At 37.5% G+C, this 11303-nt stretch overlaps 2 protein-coding genes and 1 long non-coding RNA gene across 3 annotated transcripts; 1 reads left to right on the forward strand and 2 right to left on the reverse strand.

The window, feature by feature from the left end:
• Nucleotides 1-1301: 1301 nt before the first annotated feature.
• rsph14 (radial spoke head 14 homolog) lies at nt 1302-6006 on the reverse strand. Its single transcript, XM_051951093.1, is given in 9 exon segments — nt 1302-1507; nt 1510-1593; nt 1596-1673; nt 2297-2342; nt 2344-2422; nt 2522-2762; nt 2845-2963; nt 4106-4208; nt 5810-6006. Coding segments are annotated over 9 exon segments (1116 nt in total). The 5' UTR covers nt 5970-6006.
• Nucleotides 6007-6713: 707 nt separating this feature from the next.
• Nucleotides 6714-10084, reverse strand: srp19 (signal recognition particle 19). The gene is made up of 5 exons (XM_022212788.2): nt 9909-10084; nt 7789-7864; nt 7481-7552; nt 7305-7413; nt 6714-7139 (listed from the first exon to the last, which is right to left on the reverse strand). The coding sequence occupies exons 1-5, from the start codon at nt 9944-9946 to the stop codon at nt 7009-7011; spliced, it is 426 nt and encodes a 141-aa protein (XP_022068480.1). The 5' UTR covers nt 9947-10084; the 3' UTR covers nt 6714-7008.
• On the forward strand, nt 7412-8325 carry LOC127534719 (uncharacterized). The gene is made up of 2 exons (XR_007943084.1): nt 7412-7573; nt 7718-8325. It is a non-coding gene; the product is annotated as an uncharacterized LOC127534719 (long non-coding RNA).
• Nucleotides 10085-11303: the final 1219 nt, after the last annotated feature.

The raw sequence follows: 11303 nt of genomic DNA on the forward strand, positions 1-11303 counted from the left end.
TAAATCTTTAAAATGCCAATAAACATTGAAAACTGAGAATTAAGATCAGTTTTCTTTTTTTTTTTTATTTCCAGTGTTTTCCTTTCAGTATTGTTGTTTCCTTGTTCTTCTTCTGTGTTTTGTTTCTGACTCTTTTAAATCTTCTCTCGACCTTAATCTGGTCATTCAGAGCAGCAGGTCAGACAGGAAGCAGGCATCAGGATCAAAGCGGGCCGCGGCCCTGCAGGGGCCTCTGAGGAGCCGCTGAGGTCCAGAAGAATATTTCAATAAGAATCATTTAACAGCAGTTATTTAAATATTTTCAGCTTTAATTAAAGGAATAAAAGCTTAAATTCCAAGTCTCTGGTTCATTCCGTCGTATGAAGACGGTTTATCTTGTTTCTGTCTTGCTTTCATCATTTTTGGGTCTTTGTAGGGTTTTTTTTCCTTTCTGCAGTATGTTTTTCATCTTTTGTCTTTGTTTGTGTCTTTGTGTTTGTTAAGCTTGTCTTGGTTATAATTTTGTGTCTTTGCAGTCACTTTTTTGCAGTCGTTTTGTTGCTGTGAGGTGTTTTTGTTAGTTGTTTTGTTTCATATAATCTCATATTTTGCCGTACTTTCTATTTCTGCGGCTGTTTTGTGTCTTTGTTGTCGTTCTTTCTCTCTCTTAGTGGTAGTTTTGTGTTGTTGTCATCCTTTTGGAGCCTCTGGTTGTTTTACATCTAACAGCAACGACTTTGTGCTCATTTCTTGTGACTCTCTGGGTTTGTTTTACACCTCGACAGTAGTGTTGCATTTGCTTGTGTGTCTGTGTGGTTCATTTTATGCATTTGCAGTCGTTTTTGTGTTGTTGTAGAGTGTTTTGGTCCCTCTGGTTGTTTTTACAAGTTATTTTATTTCATATAGTTTCATATTTTGCTGTGGTTTTCTGTGTCTCTGCAGCTGTTTGGTGTCTCTGTGGTGTTTAAACTTGTAAATAATTTTGTCTCTTTTTGTGTGTCTTTGTGGTTGTTGTCTATTACAAGTCATTTTGTGTGCTGAGAAGTGTTTTTGTGGTTTGTTGTTTATTCATATAATCTAATATTCTGCAGCTGCTTTGTGTCTCTGTGTTCACTAAATATCTTTACTATTTTGGAATCAATGTTGTTGTCTCTTTGTGGTCGTTCTCTGTCTTGTTTCCATCATTTTTTGTGTGTCTTTGTGGGGGTTTCCATTTCTGCAGTACTTTTTTCACACTTTTGTCTTTGTTTGTCATTTTGTGTTTTGCTTCATTTGTCGTAATAATAGTTTTGTCTCTCTGTGGTCTTTTATTTCTATATAAATCAGACTTTGTCTCTGTGGTAGTTTCCTGTGTGCTGAACAGTTTTAATGTGACATTTGGTTACAGAGTAGAAGCCTTTTCTGATAACTGCTGCTGTCCCTGTCCTGGTTCTGGTTTCAGGGGTCCAGGTCACCACCCTGACGGCGGTCCTGAGCGGCCCTCCTGATGTCCCGGTCCGGTCCTCGGTCCTCCTGGCCAGCAGGGGAGCTGCTCCAGCAGAAGGCGGCGGCCGCCTGGAGCTTCGGCCAGCGCCGTCAGAGCTCTGAGCGAGTAGAGGACCAAGGCCTTCGGACCCGCTCGTCTTCCTCCGGCTGCCTGGACAGAAGGTCCAGCAGAACCGAACCAACGTCCAGGTGCAGACAGCGGAGCTTCCCTGGAGGGACAATCAGAACCAGTGAGAGGACCAGAACATGCTGGACCACTTTGGAAACGTTTTCTGTCTGTTGTGTGGCTGTTTTCTGTGACTATTTGTTGGTTTTAGTTGCTGGTGTCTCTTTCTGGTCATTGTGAGTCTTTTTAGAGTCATTTTGTGTCTATTTGTGGTGTTTTGCGTCACTTTTTTGTCTCCTTGCAGTAGTGTTGGTCTCTTTGTGGTAACTTGGTGCTCTGTGGCTGTTTTGTGTGTTGTGCTTGCTTAATTGTCATTGCAGTCGTGTCATTTGTCTCTGTTGTTGTCCTGAGCTCCTTTCTGTTGTCTCGTGACTGTTTTATGTCTTTTGCAGCAGTGTGTGTCTCTGTTGCTGTTTGTGTAACATTATGGGCGTTTCTTTTATTGCAGTTTGAATTTGAAAGTGATCCATTAACAGGATTAACCTTCTCATTAGTCTTTGTCATGGTGCCCCTTCACGAGTTAAACTCCCACAATGCACTCTGCTTTAACCTCCTCTGTCTCCACAGGAATTAACAGGAACAGGCTCCACCTGCTGGAAACAACCAGGAACTACAGCTTATCTTATGATGCGTTCACTGACATCCCGTCATCAGGAGTTCTTGTACCTTCAGTGATGATCGCCGCGTGCATGACGACTCCGGCAGCGTTGGTCCCGAACGTCCAGGTCTTCGTCCTGCAGCAGACCGATGAGGACAGGAAGGACCGCCCCCTCACATACCTGCCGCTTTCCCCTCCACAGGTCATACTGAGAAAAACAAACAAACAGTGGAACCAGTGTATTGTAAAACAAACAAACAAACAAACAAACAAACAATGAAGTGTCGTTCCACCTGAGCTCCATCAATGATGCCGCCGCCTCCCTGCGGACCTCCGGGGAGCGTCGGGTCAGTTTGCGGCCGAGCAGAGAGACTCCGTCTGAGGCCAGAGCCGGCAGAGCATCGAGTCTGGAGCAGCAGCTGATGGTGGAGAGCAGCAGGACCTCTTCCTCATCCCCATCATCTCCATCATCTTTATCCTGCTGCTGGAGCTTCAGCATCAGTTGAGGAACCAGATAGAGGAGAGATTCTGCACCTGCAGGACGACGACATTGAGGTAAACACATATATAACCAGGTAAAGACAGGAAGTGATGCATGTTCGGGGGCGGAGCTAACCTGCCGGCAGCAGAGCAAGGCGGTTCAGAACTCGGAGAGTGTTGATCCTACAGGAGGACGAGGAGTCGTCCAGGAGCTGAGTTAGTGGAGGGAGGAGGGAGGAGGAGAGAACAGCCTGTCTGAGGAGGAAACAGGAAGTAGAACAGCTCAACAGACCTAAACAGGAAGTAGAATAAACACCTTTCATTTTGTAATTTATTTTTTTTATAAACGAACTTTACGCATTTTTGTATTTTCTTCCTTCCTGTTTTTGCAGATTTATTTTACTATTTTTAGCCTGTTTTCTGTCTTAATGTTTTTATTGTTTTGTATTTATTTATTTTCCTGTTTAGATAAATCCTACAAATTGTTTTCGTATTTTCTGATCCTTTAGTATTTTATATTTCTTTGATTTCCTTTAATAAATCAGCTTCACAAGCTTTTAATCCTGTTTTCTGTGTTGTTCTTTAGGTTTTTATATTTATAAAACAATTTCACATATTTTTCTGTTGTTTTTTAAATATTTAATATTGTTTTATTTTGTTTTGTAAGTAAATTAAATTAGAAGTATTTCATATTTATTTGATTTTGTTTTATTAATTTATTTCTATGAATTTTCATCTTGTTTTCTGTTATTTTTACTGTATAATATTTATTTAATTTTTATTGATTATATTCTACATTAAAGTTTTCATTTGGTTTTCTGTGTTGAATTTTATATTTTTATATTTGTTTTATTGTCTTCATATTTTTTCAGACTTTCTGTGTTTCCTTATTTATATTTAAAATGAATTTTATTTTTATTTAGAAGAGTTTTCATCCTCTTGTCTGTGTTGTTTTTTGTCCATAATTTTGCTGCCTGACTCATAACTGTGCTGTTTAAATAATCAGAATTTAATTTGACTTTCAAATGCTGAAAAGAGCTTGCTGCCTGTTTGTGGTCATTTGTTGTTGTTGTTCTGTGTTTTTATTTATGTATGTAAACGCTATTCCATTTCCTCAGCACTGCCTCACACTGACCCCTGCTGGTCACTGCACAGCACTGCGACAACAAAAAGCTTCATATACAGTAGATGTAATCGCTTTTCTGTTTCCTTTGTGGTTGTTTTGTGTCTTTTGAGGTTGTTTTGTGTCTTTTTGAGGTCGTTTTGTGTCTTTGTGATTGTTTTGTGTATTTTGTGGTTGTTTTGTGTCTTTTTGTGTTTTTGTGTCTTTTTGTGGTTGTTTTGTGTCTTTTTTAGGTTGTTTGTGTCTTTGTTTTAGGTGTTTCGGGTGCTTTTACCTGCCGATGCTGTGAGCCGTCACCAGGTGAAGCAGCTCACAGGTTCTGGATCGGACTGACGGATCTTCATCCTTCAACAGATCCAGAAGCTGCTCCAGAAAACCTGCAGGAGAACAAAAACAAGTCTGTCGTCCAAACGTTTTCATTTATTTAAACTGCTGGAACACGACGCTTCATCTTCAGTTTGATTTATTTTGCTCAAAGACACAAACGGACTTGAAGTTCTTGAAACTAATGTGAAGAAAATGTTATTTTACTGAACAAACGTGTGCTCATAGCATAAAATATTTCCTGAGTAGAAACACATAAATACCTGAAGGTTAAAGTAGAGGAAGAAGTACTCAGATTACATCAGAAGTTAAAGTACCAGTCGTAGTGAACAGACCAAAGTATTGTCTTTAAACTTGTCTGTTTAAAATATCTGCATATAATAAAGTATTTCAATGGGAACATCAGCAGCTAAATAACTCACAAATGTATTATTCTATAAAACTAAATGCATCATTTTGATCCAAACAAACTAATATTTATGTTTTAGAATAAAGTCTCAAACTTTAAATGTCCGATAACTGATGCAGAAATTATTTCACTATTCATTAATTATTAAGAACAAAGTGAATCAGATCTAGAGAAATGTCACTGAGACGTTATTATGATTAATATTCGCATTAATGATCATAAAATTACTTAACACCAGCAGCTTCTGATACAGCAGCCAAAGATTTAAGTCAGTTAGCTAATGCTACACCAAGCTAATGTAAATAGATTAGCATAAAGTCAGTTAGTTAGCTAAGGCTACACCAAGCTAATGTAAATAGATTAGCATAAAGTCAGTTAGCTAATGCTACACCAAGCTAATGTAAATAGATTAGCATAAAGTCAGTTAGTTAGCTAAGGCTACACCAAGCTAATGTAAATAGATTAACATAGAGTCAGTTAGCTAATGCTACACCAAGCTAATTTGGCATGATTAGCTTAACATGAACTCGGCTAGTTAGCTCAGTAGTACTACAGTAAGCTAAAAGAGCTTACATTAGTAAGCTAGCATAAAATCATAGCTAGTTAGCTAGTGCTATAGCGAATTAAATGGCAGAACAATTAGCTTCATTAAGTCAAGTAGTTACTTACATAGCTCATGCAACAGCGAGCTAAAGTGGCATTATTATTATTATTGTTATTGTTATTATTATTATTATTATTAGTAGTAGTAGTAGTAGTAGTAGTAGTATTATGTGGCTTACCATGAGAACAGCTAATTAGCTAAACTAGTGCTACAGTGACCCAACTGGCATAACGTTATTAGCTTAAAATGTCAGCAGGGCAACAAACAGCCAGTTAGGTAACTAGCTAGTGCTATAGCGAGCTAACTAGCGTAACATTAGCTTAACGCGGAGTTAGCTCGTTAGCTAGGTAGTGAATCTGAAACTTTCTTCATTCAAAAGCACCACGTGTGTTTTATTAATCAGCTGATTTTTAAATTATATTTTTTCGGGTAACTGTGACAACACTGAAAACTATTCTGATTAACTGATGAGGTGATTCCTGATGAAAATAATCTTTAAATGTGCTAAACCTTGATGCTGTTTTTACATTAATGCTCAAATGTTGATGATCTCATGTAGTCTTTCTACTCGTATCATGTTCTCCTGGTTTTACTGGGACTCTGTTACTAGTACCAGCGGACCGGGCTGGACTCGGTCTTACCGCCGGTCACGGTCCGGTAGAGCCGCTCCGGGTCCCTCATCAGATCGCAGAGTGAAGCCAGAGATCGGAGCCTCTCGGCGGCCTCCGGCTGCTGCAGCCGCCCGAACAGCAGCGGAACGTCCCACCGGCCGAAGGCCACCGGAGCCCGGGTCGAGTCCATCGGAGCAACGAGCACCAGACGGGTCGGTTACCTGGGTGGAAACTCAGCCGGAGGTCGCCTAGCAACCGCATGTAAACATCCCGGCGTGATGCTGCGTTCAGGGCGAGTGGGAAAGTAAACTTTTAAACCTCCAGCTGTCAAGAAATTAATTTAAGAATCTTTGAAGCTGCTGTTGGTGGTTGTTTTGTGTCTTTGCCATCGTTTTGCATCTCTTTCTGTGTCTATTTTGATCGTTTTGTGTCTTTATGTGTATTTGTCACCATTTTCAATCCCTTTCTGCATCTCTTTGTGGTTGTTTTTTGTATTTTTGGTGTCATTTTGTGTCTGTTTTTGCATCTCTTTGTGGTTGCTTGGGATAATTGTCATTTTCCATGCCTTTCTGTTTATTTTTGGTCATGTTGTGTTTCTGTCATTTTGTCTATGCGGTCTTTTTGTGTATTTGTCATTTTGCATTCCTCTTTGTGGATGTTTCGTTTTTTGAAGATTGTTTTGTTTCTCTTTGTGGTCTTTTTGTGTATTTATCATCATTCTGCATGTCTTTGTGGTCATTTTGTCTCTGTGGTTGATTTTTGTGGTCATTTTGTGTCTCTGTTTCATTGTTTTGCGTCTGTCTTCCATGATTGTGGCCTCGTTTTGTGTCTCTGCAGTCGTTTGTTGACGTGTGAGGCTGCTCATGATGTTCTCCTGTTCGAACATGAATCATGCAGAGCTTCTGATTTACACCAATAAAAGCGACATCAGTGAGAAAATTAACTTTTTATTCATGTAAAGACACAAAGTGATGTTAACAACACATGACAGAAGGAAACACCTTCTTCTATTCTTCTCTGTCCTCCCAGAACTCAGCTGGTTGGTAATAAACGCTCCACATGGAAAGAATTAAACTGAAATGTTTTGGGAGCAGACTGAGCTGAACTTTTCACGGACAATAAACCCTTAGAGACCGTTGGAGTTCAGGGTTTGATTCACTCCGACTCTTGATCTAAACAACCGATGAGCTTAAACTTAAAAATGAAACGATCTTCTCATTTCTCTGAGTTCATTTCTTCTTTTTCTTGCTCTTCTTGCCTCCTTCTCCCTGCTGAGAACTCGTGTCGCTTCCACCGCCCTTCTGAGTCCGAGTCTTTAGTTTAGGGATCATCTCTGCTACATAGAACATCACGTCTTTACCTGTAGGACGACACAAACATCACGTCTTTACCTGTAGGAGCTATGACGAAACATTGTGGTCCTTTTGTGTCTCTTTGTGGTTGTTTTGTGTGTCTTTGTGGTCATTTTGTGTCTCTTTGTGGTCATTTTGTGCATATTTATGGTCATTTTGTGTATCTTCCTTACGGGATGTGAACTTTTCCTGACACAAGCTGCCGTCTGCCTGCTTCATCTGCACTCGGACCCTCCCTCTGAACTGGACGTCCCGGTTCCACTCTCTGGGATGCATCTTGTTCTGGAAAACACACGCATGATGAAGTCACATGATGTCAGAGCGACATCAGAGCGATGTCAGGTCTTACCTCCACGTAGACGTTCATCCCTGCCGCTGTCAGAACATCTCTGATCTCAGCACAGGACGGGTTCTCCACGGCCTGCAGACACATGAACTGCAGGTGAGGATCTCAAGCTTTTATTTTGAAAAGTCGTGTATTTTCAGTTTGAAGTAGCGCATTTTTTGGCATCAGACAGTCCAAAATTGGAGAAATTATTATCTAAAAAAAAATCAAACAGATCTGTGAAAATTTCCTTTCTGATAGTTCTGAGGAGGTTCTCTGGTGGATTTTTCGGCTCTAACAGTGATGTTCTGCTGGTGAGACGTGATACGAACCTTCTCTGTTGGGATCCTTCGACCTTCAGCCAGCGTCTTCTTACTGTTGATGTAGATCGGATAGACGCAGATGAACCTGGAACAAAAAGTAGAAACATGGATCCATCCATAGATAAATCCTCCCAGGAACTTTATTGAAGTTTGGCACTTTTTTCTGTCTTCAAGGCCCAATAATTAGACTGTGTTCTCTGTTGGATCCATCCAGTCCTTCAGATCTAATAGAAACTGTTCTGGTTCTGTTCTCTGTTGGATCCATCCAGTCCTTCAGATCTAATAGAAACTGTTCTGGTTCTGTTCTCTGTTGGATCCATCCAGTCCTTCAGATCTAATAGAAACTGTTCTGGTTCTGTTCTCTCCACATTTCATGACTGTTGCAGTTTTATTTCTGCAGATATTTAATATTTAAATGGCTTTCCGTGCTTCTTTTTGAAGGTGAAAACACAAAAGTTCACAGATTAAATTCTAAATTTCATCCAAAAGTATTTTCCAGATGTTAGTTTTGGTTCTTAAATAACAAATAAACAGTTTTAGGACTCAGACTGACTCCTGTTCTACTGAATAATCCTGTGTAACATCCATACTTTATGAGTTCCTGCTAATATTTTTCCTGCTGTAATGCTCCAACGTCCTGCTGAGGGATTATTAAAGATAATCTGCTCCTAAGAACCAGAAATGACTTTAAACATGTTCTCTTTAATGCAGTGTGTTTTTATCATGTTTATTCTGGCAGGAAGGAGAGAGACTTTATCACATTCATTCAGTTTTAATTTTAAACGTCTATTTTATGGCGCAAATCAAAAATGAGATTAAAAAAAGTTCAATAATTTTAACTGCGTTTTTCAAGCCTTTTCTGCTCATTTACACACAGTAAAAACAATAAAACTGTAAAACAAGTTACAGACTGATGATGTGGACGTTATTTACAGTTTTTAGCTTTTATTTTTTACATTCCTCATTTCTGTGACTGTACTAGATTCTATCTGGCAACAAAACAGGAAAAACCTTTTAACAAAGAAGAAAGAAATCCTTAATAATCTTCATTTTCTTTCAAAGAACAACAAATACTAGTCAAATAATGACAGTTTTGCTCATTTAAATGGAATAAAACGGTAGTATTTTAGCATTTTACAGTCAAACGTAAAACGATGAAATACTATTTATAAAAATAGAGACTGTTGATGTGGATGTTATTTATAGTTTTATTTTGTTTGTTTTTTTACATTTGACAAGTAAATTAATGTTTTTTTCTTTGACTTTGCTAACAATCTCAAATTTCATTCAAATAACAACAAATATTAGTAAAATAATGACATTTTTGCTCATTTAAATGGAAAAAAATAGTAGAATTTTACAGTTAAACGTTGTTATAATTGCCCCCTGGTGATAAATAAAGTTTTCTGAATCTGAATCTAAAAGGATGGAATAATATTTATAGAAACACAGACTTCTGATGTCGACGTTACTTACAGGTTTGACCCGTTTTTTGTGCGTTTTTCAAATTCAGAATATAAATTAACATGTTTTTTTTTAAACCTAGAAAATAACAAAATAGGAAAAGTGACTAGTGACTGTAATTCAGTAAACCCGTGAAAATCAGTTAAAAAGTAAGAAACAAAAGCTAAAAGGTTAAAATCTTCCTGTTTACTAGATTTATTTAAATATTAGTGGATCAGTGCACGTGAGGCTGGAACACGTCATCTAAACGGAGCGACGGAAGGGACAAACTTCATATATAAACTAAACCTTTAATATTCTTATTCTGACAACGAAAACATAAAATAATAAAGCATGACACATGACGAATTAAAAATACCCTTTTAAAATGTATAACAGTGTTTAATAAGTTTTAGCGAAACATTCCAACTATCAGACCATCAACCGTGCAAATCCCATTTTTAAAAAGCATATTTTTAAGGACTTTAACATCAAACTCAAACAAAACCGAACTCTAAACTTGTCCTTCATGATCCGTATGTTTACTAAAATAACTACTAAAACGCAGCTTGGTTTTCAGGGACCAGAGCTGCTCTTAAATCCAGAAAAAGTCTGTAGAAGTCCGTGTGAGCTAACCGCTAGCCTGTTAGCCGAGCTTGCTAACGGGCTAGCTGCTACAAACTCACCTCTCCTTGTCGGCGGGATTTTGAGTCAGATGAGCCATAACTGGACTGGACCGGTCACAGACTAATATGAAGCTTTTTATCCGCTAATGTTGAGCCTCCATTAGCAGCTCTATAGCCGCCCGGCTGCTCCGAATGTTGACAACTTCTTCTTTTTCTGTATTAACGGCAGCTAACAACATCCGGTGAGCGGCGCCACTTTCCGGTCTGGAGGAGGAACGGCAGCAACAGAAATACACTCGCTACATGTTTTATAAAAACAAGGTCTACCTTTCTTGCATTGTTGTTACAGGACAATTTTAAACAGTTTTTAAAGATATTTATTTATTTATTTACTTACTTACTTATTTATTTTATATTGAACTTTTAAAACTTTTTTTTGCAGCAAAAGCATCAGATTTTCACTTTTTTTCCTCCAGAATTTTCTAAAGCATGCTTCCTGAATGACTTCTTAAAAGTTTTTAATGTTCGGTATTTAATCAGATTCTTTTTAATCAGCAAAGGTACCAAATATCTAAATTCTCTTTAATTAATTTATTTAATGCACCCTTATAAAATAATAATAACAATATGTTTTTGTTGCTGTTTGTGGCAGTAAGGGTACCAGATTTTCAGATTTTACGTTTTTATTTATTATTATTTTACAGTTGTTGGTTGTTGTTTTTTTTTACACATTTTTATTGTAAGTTTTGCCGCATGTTTTGATGTCTTGTGTTTTCGCATATTTTTTCTGGAAGTATGGGTGCTGGATTTTCACTGTATTATTTTTTACTTAATTTTTTTATTTTTATGACGAATGTTTTCAACAATTTTTTCACTAAAAAGGATGACAGATTTTGATATTTTAATTTTTTTTTACATGCTTTTATTTTCTGACAGCAAAATATTTTCACATTCTCTTTCACTTTAAATTTTTTATGTACCTTTTTGAAAATATATGTTGTTTCTGGCAGCAAAATTACCGGACTTAAAATGTTTATTTATTGACTATTATTAATATTATTTTCAGTTTTTGTGTCAGTCATGGTGGCATATTTAAATTATTTGTTTTTTATTTATCTTTACAGGGTTTGAAAGTTTTGTGTTTTAACATTTTTTTCCTGTCAACATGAGTTTCATGAAGAATATTTTCAACATATTATTCAGCAACAAGGACGCCAGATATTCTTTTTTGGGAATTTTTTTATGCATATTTTTTTCGACATTTTGTTTTTGTTTTTCCTTCGGTCAGCAAATGTTCCAGATTTCCACATTGTCTTTATTTTATTTTTACCTTCATTAAAAACATATATATGCACACAACCAGTCCAAAGTTTGGACACGCCTTCTCATTCAAGTTTAATTATTTCATATATTGTAGATTAATACTGAAGACATCAGAACTATTGCTACACCCAG

This window comes from Acanthochromis polyacanthus, chromosome 7, assembly GCF_021347895.1.
Source record: "Acanthochromis polyacanthus isolate Apoly-LR-REF ecotype Palm Island chromosome 7, KAUST_Apoly_ChrSc, whole genome shotgun sequence".
NCBI lineage: Eukaryota > Metazoa > Chordata > Actinopteri > Pomacentridae > Acanthochromis > Acanthochromis polyacanthus.

Excerpts from the sequence above, each read along its gene's own strand:
- srp19 (XM_022212788.2), bottom strand. The coding sequence starts at position 9,946 with ATGGCTCATCTGACTCAAAATCCCGCCGACAAGGAGAG. Across the intron at positions 7,414-7,480 it reads GGATGAACGTCTACGTGGAG|AACAAGATGCATCCCAGAGA; the intron begins GTAAGACCTGAC and ends TGTGTTTTCCAG. Across the intron at positions 7,140-7,304 it reads TCAGGAAAAGTTCACATCCC|GTAAAGACGTGATGTTCTAT; the intron begins GTAAGGAAGATA and ends GTCGTCCTACAG.